Raw genomic sequence first — 17356 nt, forward strand, 5'->3', positions numbered from 1 at the left:
CATCATAGGCTGCGAGGAACTTAGTGGCCAAGCGCGACTGTTTATATGTAAAAGTGTCCTTCCATTAGATAAATAACGTGAAGTTATCAATATCGTAATTCACCCCGACGAGAAAAGCGAAGCAAACTTACCAAGACGCTACTGCTGGTCTGTCTTTAGTTGACCGCAAAAACCCAAGTGTGCTGTCACCGCGTCGCTGCAAGGTGAGTGATGTTTGGTTGCTCACGTGCAAATAGGAGATTTAGTAATACTGCTTTATACAACTATGTATGCAAGATGTAGTGCTTCTTTATTGTGGTGTAAGTGCACATATAGAACCACAAAATGTTATGATTTGGACTTCGAATCGTAAATGAACACACTGGAATATAATGTGGATATTTTTCAAAGAAATAGTCTTCAGGCTGTTATTTTTACCACATTTGGCTACAGATTTTTTTTTAAATCCTTCATTTCATGATGGGAGCAACTCTTTTCAGTGTGAATATAAATGTACTTAATGCATGTGATAGCATCATCATTCTGCAACTTTATGGTAGTCTTGCTATAGTCTGAAAAACAAATTCAGAAATAGGTCGTACACATGGGTTTACAGTTGCTAAAATAACAACCTTACTTTTTCCACAACAACTTCTCCACATCATGTTGTCAAACCACATGTAATCTGAACTTTCACAACTATTCAGCTGATGCAGCTAAAAGACAGCCACAAAGGCTCAACACACACCTTAAATCCAAAACCTCCCATCATTTCCTGTAGTGGGACAGTTTCCACTTTTTAGTTTCCTGTTCAAACTCTCCCCGTGTAAAGTCTACACTTTACACTCTTTCGATACAGTTTTTCGATTAGTTTTTCTCTTAAGCAATGTCTACGTCATTCTTCCGATAATGATGGTACACCGTGGTCATCTCTTTAAATGTCACGCTGATCGGAAATGCTACTTTCATCACTTTGCATTTGACAAATTTCGAGCATCAATATTTGCATACCTCTACCAGCGAGTTAGCCCTCATGCTTCACAGAAAGTTCATGGATGGGTTAACCACAGGGTGTGATGGAAGCAGGTTGACTGACGCATTGCAGTTTTGCTGTTTCATAATCGTTCTTAAGTCCATGTAAAAGCAGGAGATTTGCTCCCTTTTTTGCACAGCCTGTGACGACACAAGCTCGAAAGATTATTTTCCACTTGCAACTTTGCTGATTAAAAGTGCCCCGTACCATGTGCAGTATTAGGAGGAGGGTTACAAGCTCTATGTAATTACTACTGTGCACCACAGACGGCTGTTGCGGATACAGTGTTAAAGAGATTGAGAGAGTGAGGTGCTTTTCATTGTGTTATATGTCACTAGTCAGATTATTCTGCTGCTCTGGGACATTTGAGTCTGAGTCTGTGGTCCATCTCTGCTATGATGTGTGGCTGCTGGGATGCATGCTGTCCAATATGGAGTGAAATTATACAGTTGGAGATCATGTTGGGCAGCAAAACCTCATTTCACTAATGTGCTTTGTACTCTTTAGACCAGGACGCAGTCACAACAAAACTGTATCTCTGAGTGTAGTTTTATGACATCCGGTCCTTATGAACGGTCCTAAAACCCACATCTGACACATGGACGTTCCCTTTTTGGTGTTCATTTGCTGGTTTGTCTTTTGGTTTGAAGGCGCTGTGCTGTAGTTGTGATTAACTTGTCGTGACTTTGAATTTTCTGTCAGTGAGATTCAGTCTCACTTGAGCGCTGTTTCTCCACCCGTCCTATCCCATTTCTTGTTGAGTTTGAATAAACCCGAACTAGTCATGTGATTTTACATGATATACTTTGATGAGCAGGGTGGCTCATACAGAGCACTTTGTCATTTGTTTTTGAAAAGCGCTATAGAAATCAAGTTGTTATTATTATTATTATTATTATTATCATCATCATCATCATCATCATTATTATTATTATTATTATTATTAAACTAATACATGCAACAACACCAAAAGAAAACCACAATAATTGAGAAACTGTTTTAATTAAAGTGTTAATTAGATTATGTGTTGGTGCTGCTCAATTGTTGTTCTTAGATGTTACTGATCTTTTGTCCACCCAACTGAAGACATACTAAACTGTCATTCCTCAATGACTCCAGGGTTGAAAGCTATGAATTTGAGTAGAAATTTAGCCTAATCTTGTACAAAGATGTCCAGCAAGTATTCATTTTAGTCATTCAATTATGAATATTTTCTCTATTTAATGATTTGATGTTTTTACTTTCATAGTTTATTCATTTAGTCTATATAATGTGAAAAAATGGTGAAAAATACTACAACAAATTTCCCAGAGCCCATAGCAATGTCTTCAAACTGTCCAAAACAAAGATATTTCATGGCTAAGTCATGTACTTCATGTATTACCAATAAAGAAGCATGTTTTCACATTTGAAAAGCTGGAGCCAAACAATTTTTTTACGTAAAAAATGACCAAAATGATTACTCCATTTTTTTTTTTTAATTCTTACAACATTTTTTGTAATGTAGTAATCTTGGCTGTTGTAATGGGTTATATTGTTTATGTTTTTCACAAAGACATTTGACTCAATACGTTCTTGCAAATTTGTAGATAAGTACTATCAAGGCAATTGTAAGCAGTCTGTGTCTTCTGGTCAAACATAACTGAGTGACAGTGGCTTGTGGCTACAGTTACCCCAGTCAGAACAAAACAGGTGTGTTATTTAAGCACTGTACTCTGCCATCACTATGGAAACAACTTCCTGTGACATCTATTGTTCAGCATAGTAGCTCCACTTACAATCTCATCTGTGCTCTGTTTTTATCCAGATTAATCCTGCTTTTACTTTTAGTATTAGTGCAGTAATTTTTGATTTCACAAAATTAAATTAAAATTAAATGATACATTTTTCTTATATTAATGCTGAAAAAAACAATTAGTTTACTCTTAATGACCAGGCATGCTATTTCAGACTTTTTCACATGACTTAAAATGAACCAAATTTGCATTTGAGCTGAAACTATTAGTTGATTGACAAAAAAAAGTATCTGTCTGTTTTCATAATTAATCAATAATCTTTTCCATTTTTTGAGCAGAAGTCAGAAAAAGCTGCACGTTCTCTGTTCCCAGCTTCTCAAATGGACGAATTTGCTGTTTTTCTCTAATCACCGAAAATAGAACATTGTTCGTTCATTCTTAGAAAAACAACGACATTAATGAACAGACCCCCAAGGGTGAACACTTTAACTCATCACTAATATTTGACACATCCTAACCCTTAGTGTTATTTTTGTAATTTCTTCATTTGAGCAAACAACCCTTTTAACCCTCTGAAGGCATCAAAGGGTATGTGTGTGTGTGTGTGTGTGTGTGTGTGTGTGTGTGTGTGTGTGTGTGTGTGTGTGTGTGTGTGTGTGTGTGTGTGTGTGTGTGTGTGTGTGTGTATATGTGTGTCTCTCTCTGTGTCTCTGTCTCTCTCTTCTCCACCGTTTGCCTTGGGAGGTTTAGCTGCTCTTCCTTGTGCCCCAACAGTATTGTGCTCACTTCAGCTGCACATAGCTGAAAGTGGGTCTTCGACTTGCCTGATAGCTTTTGACAGCTCACTCTCATCCCTGGTGGATCAATGGAGCTCAGCGCTCTTCATTAGAAACATCAATGTACCGCACATTCCCACAGGCTCAGCAACAACCCACCAGCCCAGCAGTGAAGATTCTATTTTTTTTATTCTCTAAAAGATCATTCTTGACTTCTGTGTGACGTTTTATTTTCTTCAGGTAAATGTATAATGTGGTGAAAGAAAAATGTCTTGTTTGCTTGTTGTTAACTGATCTTATATGAATTTTAGCCACAATATTTGCATTGTTAACCAAACATCACCTATTATATGAAAAAAAACATGATCATTGTTTAGTTTTATATCACAAAGACTAACAAATAAGCGTAACACATTCTATTCTCTTTGTTTGCTTCAGACAAAAAAAAAAATCAGTGCATCGCAAAATCCATATCTTTTATATTTATTCTTCATTCAATCTTAAAGCTATATTGACTTTAACATATAAATGAAGCTCCTTTACATCAAAGCCCTTACCAAATGAGTTCACACATTACTGATTAAGCCTTTTACCACCTGCTAAATCTCTCTGTATTTCACAGTATACAAAGTTTTTAAATCTGGTGTCTGGTGAGACATTCCCGCGTTTCTGGTTTGGCCCAATGCTAACTTAAATGGGGATGAAATCATTCAATCATGTGTCCCTTCTTGACTTTCCAAATGTTATCTATGGTTTGACAGCTGCAACAGTAGTAACAGAGTAGGCTATGATATGGCAGAGCGTATTGTGGAAGCACATGTCGACTGTTTTTGTAATTGCGCTTTCTGGCAGAAGGGGGAAACGAAAGCGCCGCAATAAAGGCTTAACGCAGTCTTTAACAAAGAAATAAATCAATCTTGGTGCTATAGTCGGCTTTGTTTTACTTTAAGAGAGGACAAAATACTGAATCACTCCTAATAGCGCTGAAACAATTTGTCACATGAATCAATCATTCAATAGACAGAAAAAATACTGCCAAAATTTGGATAACCAATTAATTTTTTTGAATCATTTTTCAAGCAAAAGCTAAATATTCTGGTTCTAGTTTGACAGATGAACAGATTTTTATACAGCTGTAAATTGCTTTGATCTGACAAAAGAAGCAATGTGATGATGTTACCTCTGGCTGGGCAGTCCTTATGATCGCTTTTACTAGTTTGTCACATTTTAGGTATAAATGATAATGGAAAGTAAAGGGAATGTCATTTAATTTGGATTAAAAATATGATGATAATGCACTGCTATTTTCAAAGTAAAATTATAAGGTGAGATCAACATGTTACATTGTCTTTCATAAGTGTAGGCATAAGCGGCTTATTGAAAAAAGAAGCATTTTCACAAGCTTATTTTTCCTCCTGAAATAAGCCTATTACTCTTAAACCCAAAGTATACTAGCAGTGTATTTTTCACTTTCCATTTTTTTTTTCTGAAAAATGCATAAGCTAATTAAAAAATGTGATGCTTGAATTAATTCTTTCAAGAGTTTAAAATGGCCCCTGGGCAATCCTGCACTACTTTGCCTAACTGGCAAACACTGGTCTGTCTGGTTGTTGTTTATATTCAAATAGGGGAAATGAGTTGAATATTATACGAGTCAACTCTCTGAAGAAGTTTGCTGTGTGTCGATGGAGGCTGCAGGGTTCATTGTAAACACAAGTATTGCGTCAGCAAACGCTTGAAATGATGGCATCACACATATGAAATGTTGTTATGTGCAACAAGAAAAATCACACACACATACTGGAGACTCTGAAGATGGTAGTTGGTCACAGAGGTTGTTGTCATGATGACAGTAGCAAGCCGCAGCCAATGGCCGCTTTACTGTCATCATCTGCTTTTTGATTGGCTCTGTGACAATTTACTCAGCTAATCACTGGGAGAATCCAGCCCACCTGTTAAGTCACATCCATATTCACACACGCACATGCATTCCCACACATTTTCAGCAGTCAGTCGTCACACTGGGAAACACAGTGTGTGTTTCAGTGTCTCTCTCTGGTCTAATCATCAATAATGCATGGCTTTGGGAGGATGAAAGGCTGTTTTGGCTTGAGGCATGTGTCTCATATGGAGAGAGGGAGATATCAGCGCTAGTAGTTATAACTGTACATCTATAGACGAAGGGAATGCTCCTTTGCGTGGCTGTCCTCAGCAGAACAGCTCATCAGTCTGAGAGTGGACTGATCTCTTGCTGTATGTGTAAACTAGTTTATATAAGCAAAGGAATTTTTCTTTATTTTATTGTAGAGTTTTTAATGTCCGAATTGAGGGTCGACGGTGTCGATTGCTGTTTATATTTTAGAGTAGGTTGTAAAGAAAAACAGATGGCATTTTGGAATATATAGGACAAATATTGTCTTTTGATGCAGCAAGTTTACAATTACATTTCTTTATTGCTAACTGCTAAAAGTAAGTATTGAATGTTAAAAATGTCTTGAGTTGTGAAACTAAGATTTTACTCTGTTAAATTTTAATCAGTTTCAAGTGAAGTTAGGGTAAAGTAATGCAATAGACAGTTTGGTTTAGCATTGATTTTAGGGAGATTTCAAGGGACCTCTGCTTATTCCAAGATATGCTGCTGTTTTACAGCTACTTCTACACTTAATATCTGATGTGATGCAACACTTTACCTCACATGCCTTATCTGACTAAGATTTGGGACTCACACAGCCACTTTAGACAAACTGTAGTGATCATGCACCGGCAGCATTCATCATGACAGTATTATCAATTTAGATATGAGCAGTTGTTTGTCTGACACAGTTTTTAAATTAGCTGCCCTGGTACTTTAAATGACTCATTTTCTACTTATTGTTGTGTTAATTAACGTGACTAAATAGTACGTCTTGCGTGCAGCAACTTTTTCCCTTATCTTCCTGTGATGCCTTTGGTTATAGACAAATACATGCAAGTACAGTACAGTGTGTGTTCTTCATGTGTATTCGGATGTGGGAGTGCATGCAAAATAAAACCTTTGAAGTTTCTCATTCACTCCATGCTCCTCTTCCCCATGTCTCATCTCTCTTTGAACACCATGTAGGCATGATTATTGAAGCCGCCGTCTTTCAACTTCAAACATATGGAATGAATATGGATACGATATGACACCAAACTCTCCACCAACAACCTTTATTCCACTCCAGTCCTGCCGCGCGGTGAAGTTTGATAGGCCCAGCGATCTTAAATAATCTCTTTGGGAGCTAAACCTGTCTTTCATTGGCTTGTCTTCCAGTTGAGGGATGAGCTATTTGCAGCACTTTTTACCCTGCTTATCTAGAAAGATCTGGAGCTACAGGGGAAGCACTGAATTATATTATTTCTATTTGTCATACTTTTGTTTTGTCCTGGCATCTTCTCAGGTGCTCTGTGCCCTTCTAAACATGATGTGCTTATGTTATCCCCTAATGTCTTTGACCATAAACTACATATTGTTTATACTTTACACCTCTTTTTGCAAGGCATGACATGTTTCCCTCGAACACACCAACAAAGAAAATTGCTTGAAACTAAACAATTTCCCCTTGCGGTATCAATAAAGTATATCTATCCATCCATCCATTTATTTGCTCATGATTTGCTCACCTGGATATTTGATCAACACTGAGCAAAGTGATGTATGTCTAGAGTTGGACATGAAAAGGCTGTTTTGACATTCATCTGCTGAAGGGGGTGGTTTTTCTGTGCTCGCCATAAACATGAGCTTTACATGTGTGCGAGTGTGATTTTGTCACACTTTTATCAAGTGTGTTTCAGAAACTTAAAAACTACAGCAAGCACACAAAATGGACTTTTCAGCAAATTAGGTGACATCTTTGTTAAACTTTTGAAATGAAAAATGATTATTCCAAGTATTTATATATTTATGAATTCATAAAACATGTCTGGAGGATCTTTAAGCTTTGAACCAACTACATGTTCGTTGTGATAGATTATCAAGCTTCAAGTGTATTTTTGTATTGTGGCAGGGACTTGATGATTGATTGAAGATACTACTTGTTTGTTGATTCTATTTGTCCATTAGATGGTGATCAAAATCTGTGAAGGACTCCCAAACAACACGTATCGCATACGCACATGAAAGACTTGCATGACATTGTATAGAATCTAAAACATTCAATAAATAACTAAAAACGTATGTGCAACGCTTCATTAGAAAGTACTTACAGTCTAGTTGGGCTTCTGTAGGGTAGATATTGCAATAGGGATGAAAGAGTTTTTCTTAGTTTTCTTGTTGGCCAGAGGAACTCTGAAAGGGCTGCCTGATGGGAGTATAGCTGAAAGGAGTGGTGAAGCGGGTGTGAAGGATTCCTAGTGATGCAGTCTGCCTTCCTTCTTACTGCTCGACTGTAAAGGGCTGAGAATTGTGTCTGAGTGGTGCTGCTGATTTTAGATAATTATGTGGTGTGTGTGAAACAATTTTTATTTTATGAAAGTCTTTTGCAGATGTTAAAACTAGTCAGACATCAAACAAAACTTGAGATGATGTGGTGGATGAATAAAATGCCCTCTGCTTCACTGCTAACATCCATGTGGTGGTGTATGTCTGATGTCCAGCGGCACAGTTGACCAGCCAGCTCCACGTTTGGATCAATGGCTCAATCAATCAACTGGGCTGCTGGTTGCTTTTGTTTGAGCAGCACACAGGACCGCTGTCACTCTGTCTCCCCCTTTTCTGTGTTTGTCAAGTTCAGATATGGTTCAATTGTAAAATGGATATCACCCAGCTGTCACTCCCTCTGTTTTTATTTGTCAGGCAAAATGCTGGTTAAATGAGGGAAGGTAGGGTCAGCAGGGGTTCAATGAATAAAAGCAGGATAATTCAGCTGCATAGGATTACTGTGTGTGAGTTTGTGTGTGTGTGTCTGTGTGTGAGTGCATGAATGAGAGAGAGAGACTGTATTTGATTTTCTACAGGACGCGGCTGCTAGCTTGTGTCCATTCTGGTGATTTTCTGCCCCACCTTTTCCATAAAGCCTCTCTGATCTTTGCCAGGAGAGACAGTGCTGCCTCTTCCCTTTGGGTTTTTAATGTTTTTTTTTTTTTTAAATACACAACAAAGGTTTCCTCATCTTTTTTTCCTTTTGTGTGTTCAGGGCTTATCGGGTGTATGGATCTGACTATAGAGTGAGCTGCTGACCCTGCTGACGTAGACCCACTCTCTTACTTCAGGACCATGGTGAGTCTCTTTCTCTCTCTCTCTGGCACTCTCGCATGTGTGCACAAATTGTGTACTTTCCATTTCCTCTACTCAGTCAGACTTGCATGCAGTTTGAGTTGGAGTGAAAGCACTCAAGCAAGGACAGACAGACATCTCACATGCAGCACTCTCTCAGATTTTTCTCCCGACTTATTTCTTCCTCCATGTTTTCTCCTCCATCTCTTCACTTTGTGTTGTTGATACGATGTCACGAGCCCTGCGCCCTCAGTCTTTGGCACAAACTACCGTTGTGTCTCAACAGCCATGACGGGGTGCCTGTGTCTGTCTCTGACACCATATGGTCTTCTCTGTATGTTAGGGTGTATGATGCCAGTGCCCTCTCAGCTGCTATGTGACCTGCAAATAGAAACATTGCCTGGCCTCATTTTTTCTTATGTTGATTTATTATCATCACAATTTGTTTTTTACGTTCAACCCATCTTCGCAATTGGTGACTTCAGGTTTTGGCATTTGTGGTAGAAAGGTGCTACTGTGATCAGAGCTTTGATAAGCATTCCTTTTTGTGCTTGGTCAAATAACCATTTACTGTATGTTGCTGGTGTAAATCAGAGACGACAACTATAATTAAAATCTTGAGTCATGGAATGATGAAGGCCTACGCTATTCCTGTCAGCCCTCAGCAAGCACTCTTCTCTGTCACCCTTCAGAAGCATCGTACCAAAACCCTGAATAATGCAACCCTGGACTTTAATCCTGCTGTCATTTGCACACATCATAAATTGTCTTGCGCCTCTGTAGAGATTGTTTTGCTTGTGTTGGCAAGTTAATTGATGACACCCAGTTATCTGCCTTTCAAATGTAGAGTTTGATCAAATTCTGTCATTATTTCAGACCTCTTTTTTGCTTTCAATTCATAGCCAGTTGTTTTGAGTCACAAATAAAGACAAACAGATGTGCAGTAGCATCAGTAAAACTCTTCCTGTTTGTGCATAGAGAAGTGCTCATCATGCACAGGCAATATGAACAGGCAATGCTGTTGTGTTTTGGACTTTTTTTTAAATGAGGGGTAGTTGTAATTCTTGCTTCCCCATCTAAATAGTAAATAAGACACTCCTCAAGCCATTCAACAGGATTTTTAAACCAAAAACAACTACTCTCCACTTCAAGGCTCAGTTTTGTTGCTTCTTGCAGAGCTACACTGTATTCTTACTGCATTTGTTGATGGGCGACTCCTCAATGTTTATGTTAAGTACTTCTGCATGCAGGAAAAGCAGGCTTTAACTAACCTGCCAAAGAAGTTTCACGTCAGAAAAACAAATGGTGAAATAGAGAGGATGTGTGGTTGAACCTTGATGTGTCTTTGCAGTTTCCTGTTTGCTTGCTTGCTTGCCGTGTACGTCTGGGTTTTGCTTCAGTGCCTCCTGAGTTCAACTACATCAGTTTTAAACACGAGAACCAGCAAGATACTTATCAAAAATGAAAATTTTCCTTGGTAGGATTATTGTCCGATATTTGTCCTGCTTCCCATGCATTGTTTTATTCGTATGAACAGAAAAAACATGTATAAAAAAAAATAAAGCACTACATGAAGTTACAAACATTGACCCGCTGCATTATATTCAATTTACACAATGGCTACACAGGAAGCTCCTAAAAAAAGGTACGTTGTACAATCAGTCCTGCGTCTGTCTTGTCATTTCATGTCTCACCAGATTAACAAATGAAAACAGTGTTTACAAAAAATTAAGACTTGGCTCTAAGCACACAAAAAAACATTTTTGATATTTATTTAAAGACATGCACACCACACACCCATATCAGTGTGATCACTTTTACCTGAGAAGAGCTCTAAGCATGCAAAACTACCCGTGTGGGTGTTTGACGGCTGTCAATTAAAACATTCTCCAACAAGCTAGCAACGCTTTTTGCATACGGTTCATAACTTGCAGATATGGTATGCCTTAAAACAAAACATTTTAACTTAACAAAATTTAAATGCTACTTATTACAAATTCCAACAGTTCAATTATAAGTGATAAATCACACCCTTGCTCAGCTTAAAACACTCAGAGGTTTTGCTGCTTTATTTGGTGTGGCGTGATCTGTGATGGCTCATAATAGCTGATGGTAACAAACATAAGCTGCTACTGCACATTTGACATTACTCAGACAGTTTGTTGTCTTTTTATTGATGTCATTTGTGGCCACAGTGCTTGCACTCAGTTACATATTCAAACATGAAATCATATAATTGAAACAAATTCACTTAAGAACAGAATACTTCTGATGATCTTTTTGGTTTGTTCCATTTATTTAAAAATGTACATTTACATTTTTGTCAAGCACACAAACAATAATGAAATAAAACTGATGCACCATGTAAATGCACCAGATATTTTATGTACATGTTTGTTAATGTGTTACAGCCACTATCTACTTCTGCAATGTGAAAGAAGAGCCTTAGAACATGCCTGTCTAGATACTCTAAATGGAACAGCATTTATTATGATTCATTACATTTTGATGAAGAGCCTTGGAAATGTTCCTGCGTAACTTGCAGTGCGGCTTCCTGCCAGTGTCAGCCAGCCAGTCATCCAGGCAGGCAGTCCTTCTGCCCATGTGCTGGTACAGAGGGGTTTTACTTTAATTCTCTGTAGCCATGGGGGTTACAGATTCATTCCTGTGCTTTAATAACAGTAGGATTATAAAGGTTCAGCCAGCTAGCCCAGCCCTTTCCATCAGCTCACAGCTTGATCCAGCTTCATCCATTCCTCTCCTGCGCAGGTTCTTTATTTTTCTATTCTTTCCTTACTATCTGCTCTTTTCCTCTGGTATAACACAGACATTAAGACTTGTCTTCTTTTTCGTGTTTTGTCAAACATTTCTGGACTCTCTTCTCACCGAGATGTTTTAGGTCTGACTGTGACTGTTGCTATGTAACAAGGGATGTTCCCCTGTCTGTCTGTCTGTCTGTCTGTGTCTGTGTGTGTGTGTGTGTGTGTGTGTGTGTGTGTGTGTGTGTGTGTGTGTGTGTGTGTGTGTGTGTGTGTGTGTGTGTGTGTGTGTGTATTTGTGTGGGTAGGTTGGTGTATACTGTGTTATGCTATATTTCTATGTGTCTGTGTGTCTATATGTTCTCTTATGTAAGCAGCTCTTGGCTGGGTAATGCAAGGGTTTAGCTGGGGGATGCTGGCTCAGGTGGAGAGACGGAGATAGATGCTATTTTGGGTATACTGTGCTTTTTACATCCTCCAAATGCATGAGTTATTCACTTACATGGGTCTCTTAGTTCCAACGGGATGAAAGGATAATAGGAAAGTTATGTACTACGCTGGTGTGCAAATATCTGTACCTCATCATCTGCCATGTCTGTTACATGTAACAAAACTGGAAGTGGGGGGAAAAAAAAAAATCGAAATTTCATTCATTGGAAAATGTTGTAGGGGTGATCTATGTTGACATTAGCAGTCATTTACTTCTGTCTCGTGTTGAAGTGCTCCTGGTGGCAAAACATGTATTTTCTTAATCGATTAATCACTCCTACGAATCAGTTCTCAGGCAACCACTCTCCCAAAAAGCAGTGAATTTGGATTTTTACAAAAAAAATATTGTGTGCAGTTACTATGCAGATTGAATAAAAAAAAAAAAAGACATGTTAATTAGTGAGATTTAGATATGCTTGAAATGCCATTTTATTACCTTTGGACAAAACCAGGCGAGCGGTGTCCCACTTTTTACAGTCTTTGTGCTAAACTAACAAGCAGCTGGCTGTAGGTTAGGTTTTTGGTTTATAATGTAAAAAAAAATGGTAAAAATGCTTACCATAATTACCTCAAGATCAAAGTAATGCCTTCAAATGTCTTGCCTTGTCTGAGCCACAATCTAAAACTCAGAGATATGCAGTTGGCAACTGAAGACAACAATCACATTTCAGGACTTGACCCAGTGCATGTTTGGCATTTTTTACTGGAAGATGTTTCATAGAGAAATTAAATTGCACCGTAAAACTGAGATTTTTCGTTTATATAGGTCGGTGATTTTCCCCAGATTAACACACACTTCCATTTTTAGCACAAAAGGGATTCATATTCTCTCCCTTTGAACCTGCACAGCACCGGGTGACATTTTAACATTGTGTTCTCACAGCTTTGGTAATCTCTCTCTCTCTCTCTCTCTTTGTCTCTCTCACTCTCTCTCTTCCTGTGTTTCAGAGCATGGCACTGGCCTGGCTCCAGTCTCACCTGCCCTGCGCCATCCCAGCCCGTATCACACGTCAGCATACTCCCAGCAAAGCTTGCTGAACAGCACTGCGTAGAGAACCATGCTGTCAAGTACTTGGCGGCGCTCTATGGGGCATCAGCAGCCTGCTGCAGCACCCTCAGTGACCACCAGGGGAATGACGGTGTGTGGGGTCCCTAGTGGTACGGTGGTCCTCGAGGCCCAGTATGACTACAACTACCGCGGTGCAGACGGACGGCAAGTGTGCATCAGGGAGGGTGAAAGATTTATTCTCCTGAAGAAGACCAATGCTGACTGGTGGCAGGTGAGAAAATCTCGTGGGAAAAAAAAAAAAGTTAACTTATTGTTTCAAAAGAGAAGTTGTGGGTTTCCTCATTGTATCTGCTAGATGTGACAGGAACTGTAGCGTTAGACATTTCCGTGCTGGCTTCAGCCCTCAGCTGTGTTTGCTGCCGCTTGGTTGGACTAAGTGGATTTATGCAGCAAAAGCATTTTGAAATCTGTTTGATCTTTGACAGGTGCGGAGGATTGGGGCAGCTAGTAAAACAAGGCCGTTGTATGTTCCTGCCACATATGTGACAGAGGTACCTATTGTGCCGATACCCTCGCCCCAGCGAATGACCACATCTGCCACGGTAAACTCCAACTTCAGGACACTGCCACGGGGGTCATTCTCTCCCAGTTCAACAGGGACTACCTATAATGAACAGCGTCAAGGTAAAGTGCAGGCATAAGACAGTCAGAGTAAAGGATTAAAAAAAAAAAAACATGAAATGGGCCACTGTAAAAGTAGAAAAATAGCAGTATGTATCTCAAATAAGTTTAAAACTGATCAGAGAATTTTGTTTTTATCTTCATCTGGCAGTGAACAAACCCGTTTATCGATCCATGGAAAACCTCAACTCCAACAGTGCCTTCCGGGGGGTGGACAACACCAGTATGCGTGGTGGCCGCTTCCCCACCCTGCCCCTCTCTGGATTCTCCTTCACCCCCAACTCTGCCGCATCTCCGTCAGGCCACCTCATTGTCCCCGGATTCCTCCCAGCCTCCGCAGCCCAAATGGCACCAACAAACCCCAGGGTGGTGCCCATGATCACCCGGAGTCAGAGCTCCAGCAACCTCTCTGACAACCTAATTGAGAACCCGTACGACGAGGTGGGCGGGGGCTTTCGCAGTCACGTCAACCACAGGATCCCCAAGAAGTCCTGTAGCCAGTGGGACATGATGGGGGCTTCAGGCAAGAACAATCATCTGCAGGTAGGAAAAGTAAACACTGAACATAAAACTCAGAGATGTTTTTCAAACACCAGTTTCACATAGCAGAGTCTCAAAGGAGGGTGAAGGGGGATAACAGTACTACATTTGTAAACCTGGTAGTTATTCTCATTTTTCTGTCCATTATTATTTCCCTAAGAGTGCTTTCTTTGTTAACCTTCGGTTGTGTTGAGGTGATTACTGTTGCATTGCAGTTTTTTGGAAAACTGGAGTAGGCTAGCACTTATTTCAGCAATCAGTGTTATTCTACTTGGTATCTGTGTTGCTGAAAGCTCAACAACAAAGCTAATCAGTAAAAATCCAGCTTTCCTTCTTCAGGGAAGTATTATCAGAAAAATATGCTTAAAGTATCAAAAGTATTTTTTCTACAGCAAGGTGGACCTTGAGTGTTTATTTTACAACGAGGGTTTATAATACTGATGCATCAGGGGTAGGTAGACAGGTAGTAGGTAGTTAGGTAGACAGGTAGGTAGGTAGGTAGGTAGGTAGGTAGGTAGGTAGGTAGGTAGGTAGGTAGGTAGGTAGGTAGGTAGGTAGATAGATAGATAGATAGATAGATAGATAGATAGATAGATAGATAGATAGATAGATAGATAGATAGATAGATAGATAGATAGATAGATAGATAGATAGATAGATAGATAGATACATGCATACATACATACATACATAGATACATACATACTTACTTACTTTATTAATCCCCAAGGGGAAATTTTGTCGCTACAGCAGCATTTATAGATGCAGGAAAGAAATACAATAACAGTAAAACATATTAAATATAAGAATACACAGTATATACAATAGAATAGAATAATTAAATTAAAACTAATGAAACATTAATTTTACTGTTGTAGCTGGTCAAAGTGGTGCTAGAGTAGTTTACTGATATGATATATCAGATATCTATATATCTATATATCTATATACTTAGATATAGATATATATATATGTGTGTGTGTGTGTGTCTAGTCCAGTATGGATGTAAACTGTAATTTGAAAAAACTGTAACCTTTTGGCTAAGGCTTACAACCTTAAGTTGGTAATTCTAGCTGGATGTCTCTCCAGGCTTTGCTTTTTTGTTAAATATTTGACAATTTTACCTCTTTGGACCTTAACCAGTTATCTAATAAGACCAAGTGAGACATCTTGAGGTGAATGTCTGTTGAGAAGCTGCCAAACTCATGGACATTTGCGATATGAAAGAGGGCTTTAACCAGACACTGTTTTTGTAAGGGCCTCAACTAGGTTGGAAAAGGCTGGTTTTGATCTTATGTTTTATAGATGTGCTCATTTTTGCACAATGGTTATCAGAAATACCACTTGTAACAGATGACTATGGCTACAAGATATGTAAATCTAGTGAAAAGTAATATTTCCTTCCGAGTTGAAGAACAAAGCTGCAAAAAATGAAAATTCTCAAGTAATATACAAATCTCATAATTGTACTTAAGGAAAGTATTACTGTAAATGTACTACGTTACTTTCCATCACCACAACCAGCTTAACAAATTGTATTTATTTTATTTTAGCCAAACTTACCTCAGCGTGTGTTTGATCCATCATGTGTGAGTGACACTTTGGCTGAAACCTTTCAGAACAGGATGGCACAGATGACATGTGCAGCAGAACAAAGATCTGCGCACTCTGCTAATAACTCTTGTGACATCTGATATTCATCTTTTCACACCTCCAATAGTCAGTTGCGCTATATTACAGGGTCTCCAACCAGGTTAAGTATGTGTGTGTTGAGTATCAATTTGTTATTGTTCACATAAAAGAAGTTTATTTAGCTGGTTTGGTGAAGCTCAGCTATGTGAATGAATGTTATACTTTCATCTTGCCAGAGTAGCTCTTGGAGGGAAAAAAGGTTGGAAACCACTCCTCTAGTAAAGCTGGAAAAACGATTTAATTCCCACTGAGATATTGTTTTATCAAATCTACTTTGTATGTTTTACAGTCAATCTGACATTAACAGTTTACGTAGAAAAACATATAAAACCGAAAAATCGAGCACTTCTTGAATGCACCCTAACCTGAGTTATTTGCTGCAAAATGAAACAAACTAAAGTTTTCATCTTCATACTTCTGACAGTAATTAGTAAGAAGAACAGTGAAGATAAACTGTGGAGAATGGGTCAAACAAATCCATCACATGCGTCTGACGTCGAAGGTATTGTGGGATTAGATTGATTTTGAGTTCCTTTCATTGGCAAAATCTTTAATCACATGGATTTAGAGGTTAAAACTCCAAAACTGTAATAACCCAGCTGGTGTTTTTTTTTTTGTTTTTTTTACTAACATTGCGTCTAGGCAGAGTTAACTGGAATAAACAAAATTCAAAAATGTACAAGGTTGATTTTGCCACTAACCTTTTAGATGAATTAAAAGTCTGTGCTGCTGTTTTGACTTCAGATTTAAGCATTAAGTAAATATTCAATACTATAGAAATAAATACAAAAGCCTAGTATGTCCTGTTTGAATCCTACACGATGATTGAGTATTTCATTTACGTTGGTGCTTGACCTTAATAATCCTCCTAGAGCAGCAATCAAGTTAGCATTGTCGTGACGCCAGAGCTTCCCTGCATTACATCAGAGGGGATTACACAAGGCGTAGATGGTGTGAGGAATACTCAAGGTTATCCTTCTGTCAGCTGAGGGAAACACCCACAGCTGAGTATCCGAACTGTCTCTTCAAATGGAGTTTTGTTTCTACTGAACCGTGCTTGCACAAGTGACTTCCAAACTTGGATAGATGTGATCTCAGTGGAAACGACAGAGCTCCCTTTCTATCTCTTTTCTCTGCACCTCCCTGCCTGTCCTGTCTCTGTCTCTGTCTCTGTCTCTGTCTCTGTCTCTCTCACTCTCTGAGGATCCTCCTCATTTGAGCCTTTAATACCAGTAAGCAGAATTATTGCAGCCACACTCAGGCCATAACCTCCTGTTTTTCAACCAGAAAACACTCTCTGACCACATAACTGCCCTGCCCCGTCCTTTCTGTAAGTGCTGCCACACTGATGATGAATTTCAGTTAAATTTAACAAGTTTGATAGGGTGGGACCTATTTGAATTTAATGAGATGAAGGTTTATTAAAGCT

The 17356-nt window shown here is 38.9% G+C and overlaps 1 protein-coding gene across 5 annotated transcripts in view; it reads left to right on the plus strand.

The window, feature by feature from the left end:
* Positions 1–8: 8 nt before the first annotated feature.
* Positions 9–17356, plus strand: part of arhgap9 (Rho GTPase activating protein 9) — a 45691-nt gene continuing 28343 nt past the window's right edge. For all 5 annotated transcript variants that reach the window (XM_069690955.1, XM_069690956.1, XM_069690957.1 and 2 more), the window contains exons 1-5: positions 9–203; positions 8678–8760; positions 12954–13285; positions 13500–13698; positions 13847–14238. In XM_069690955.1, the coding sequence (XP_069547056.1) occupies positions 13064–13285; positions 13500–13698; positions 13847–14238 (813 nt within the window). In that variant the 5' untranslated portion in view covers positions 9–203; positions 8678–8760; positions 12954–13063. The remainder of the gene's footprint in view (positions 204–8677; positions 8761–12953; positions 13286–13499; positions 13699–13846; positions 14239–17356) is intronic.

This window comes from Brachyistius frenatus, unplaced genomic scaffold (genome assembly GCF_029030835.1).
Source record: "Brachyistius frenatus isolate BFR_SWC_R1_liver_20210118 unplaced genomic scaffold, ASM2903083v1 Contig_10, whole genome shotgun sequence".
Taxonomy (NCBI): Eukaryota; Metazoa; Chordata; class Actinopteri; family Embiotocidae; genus Brachyistius; species Brachyistius frenatus.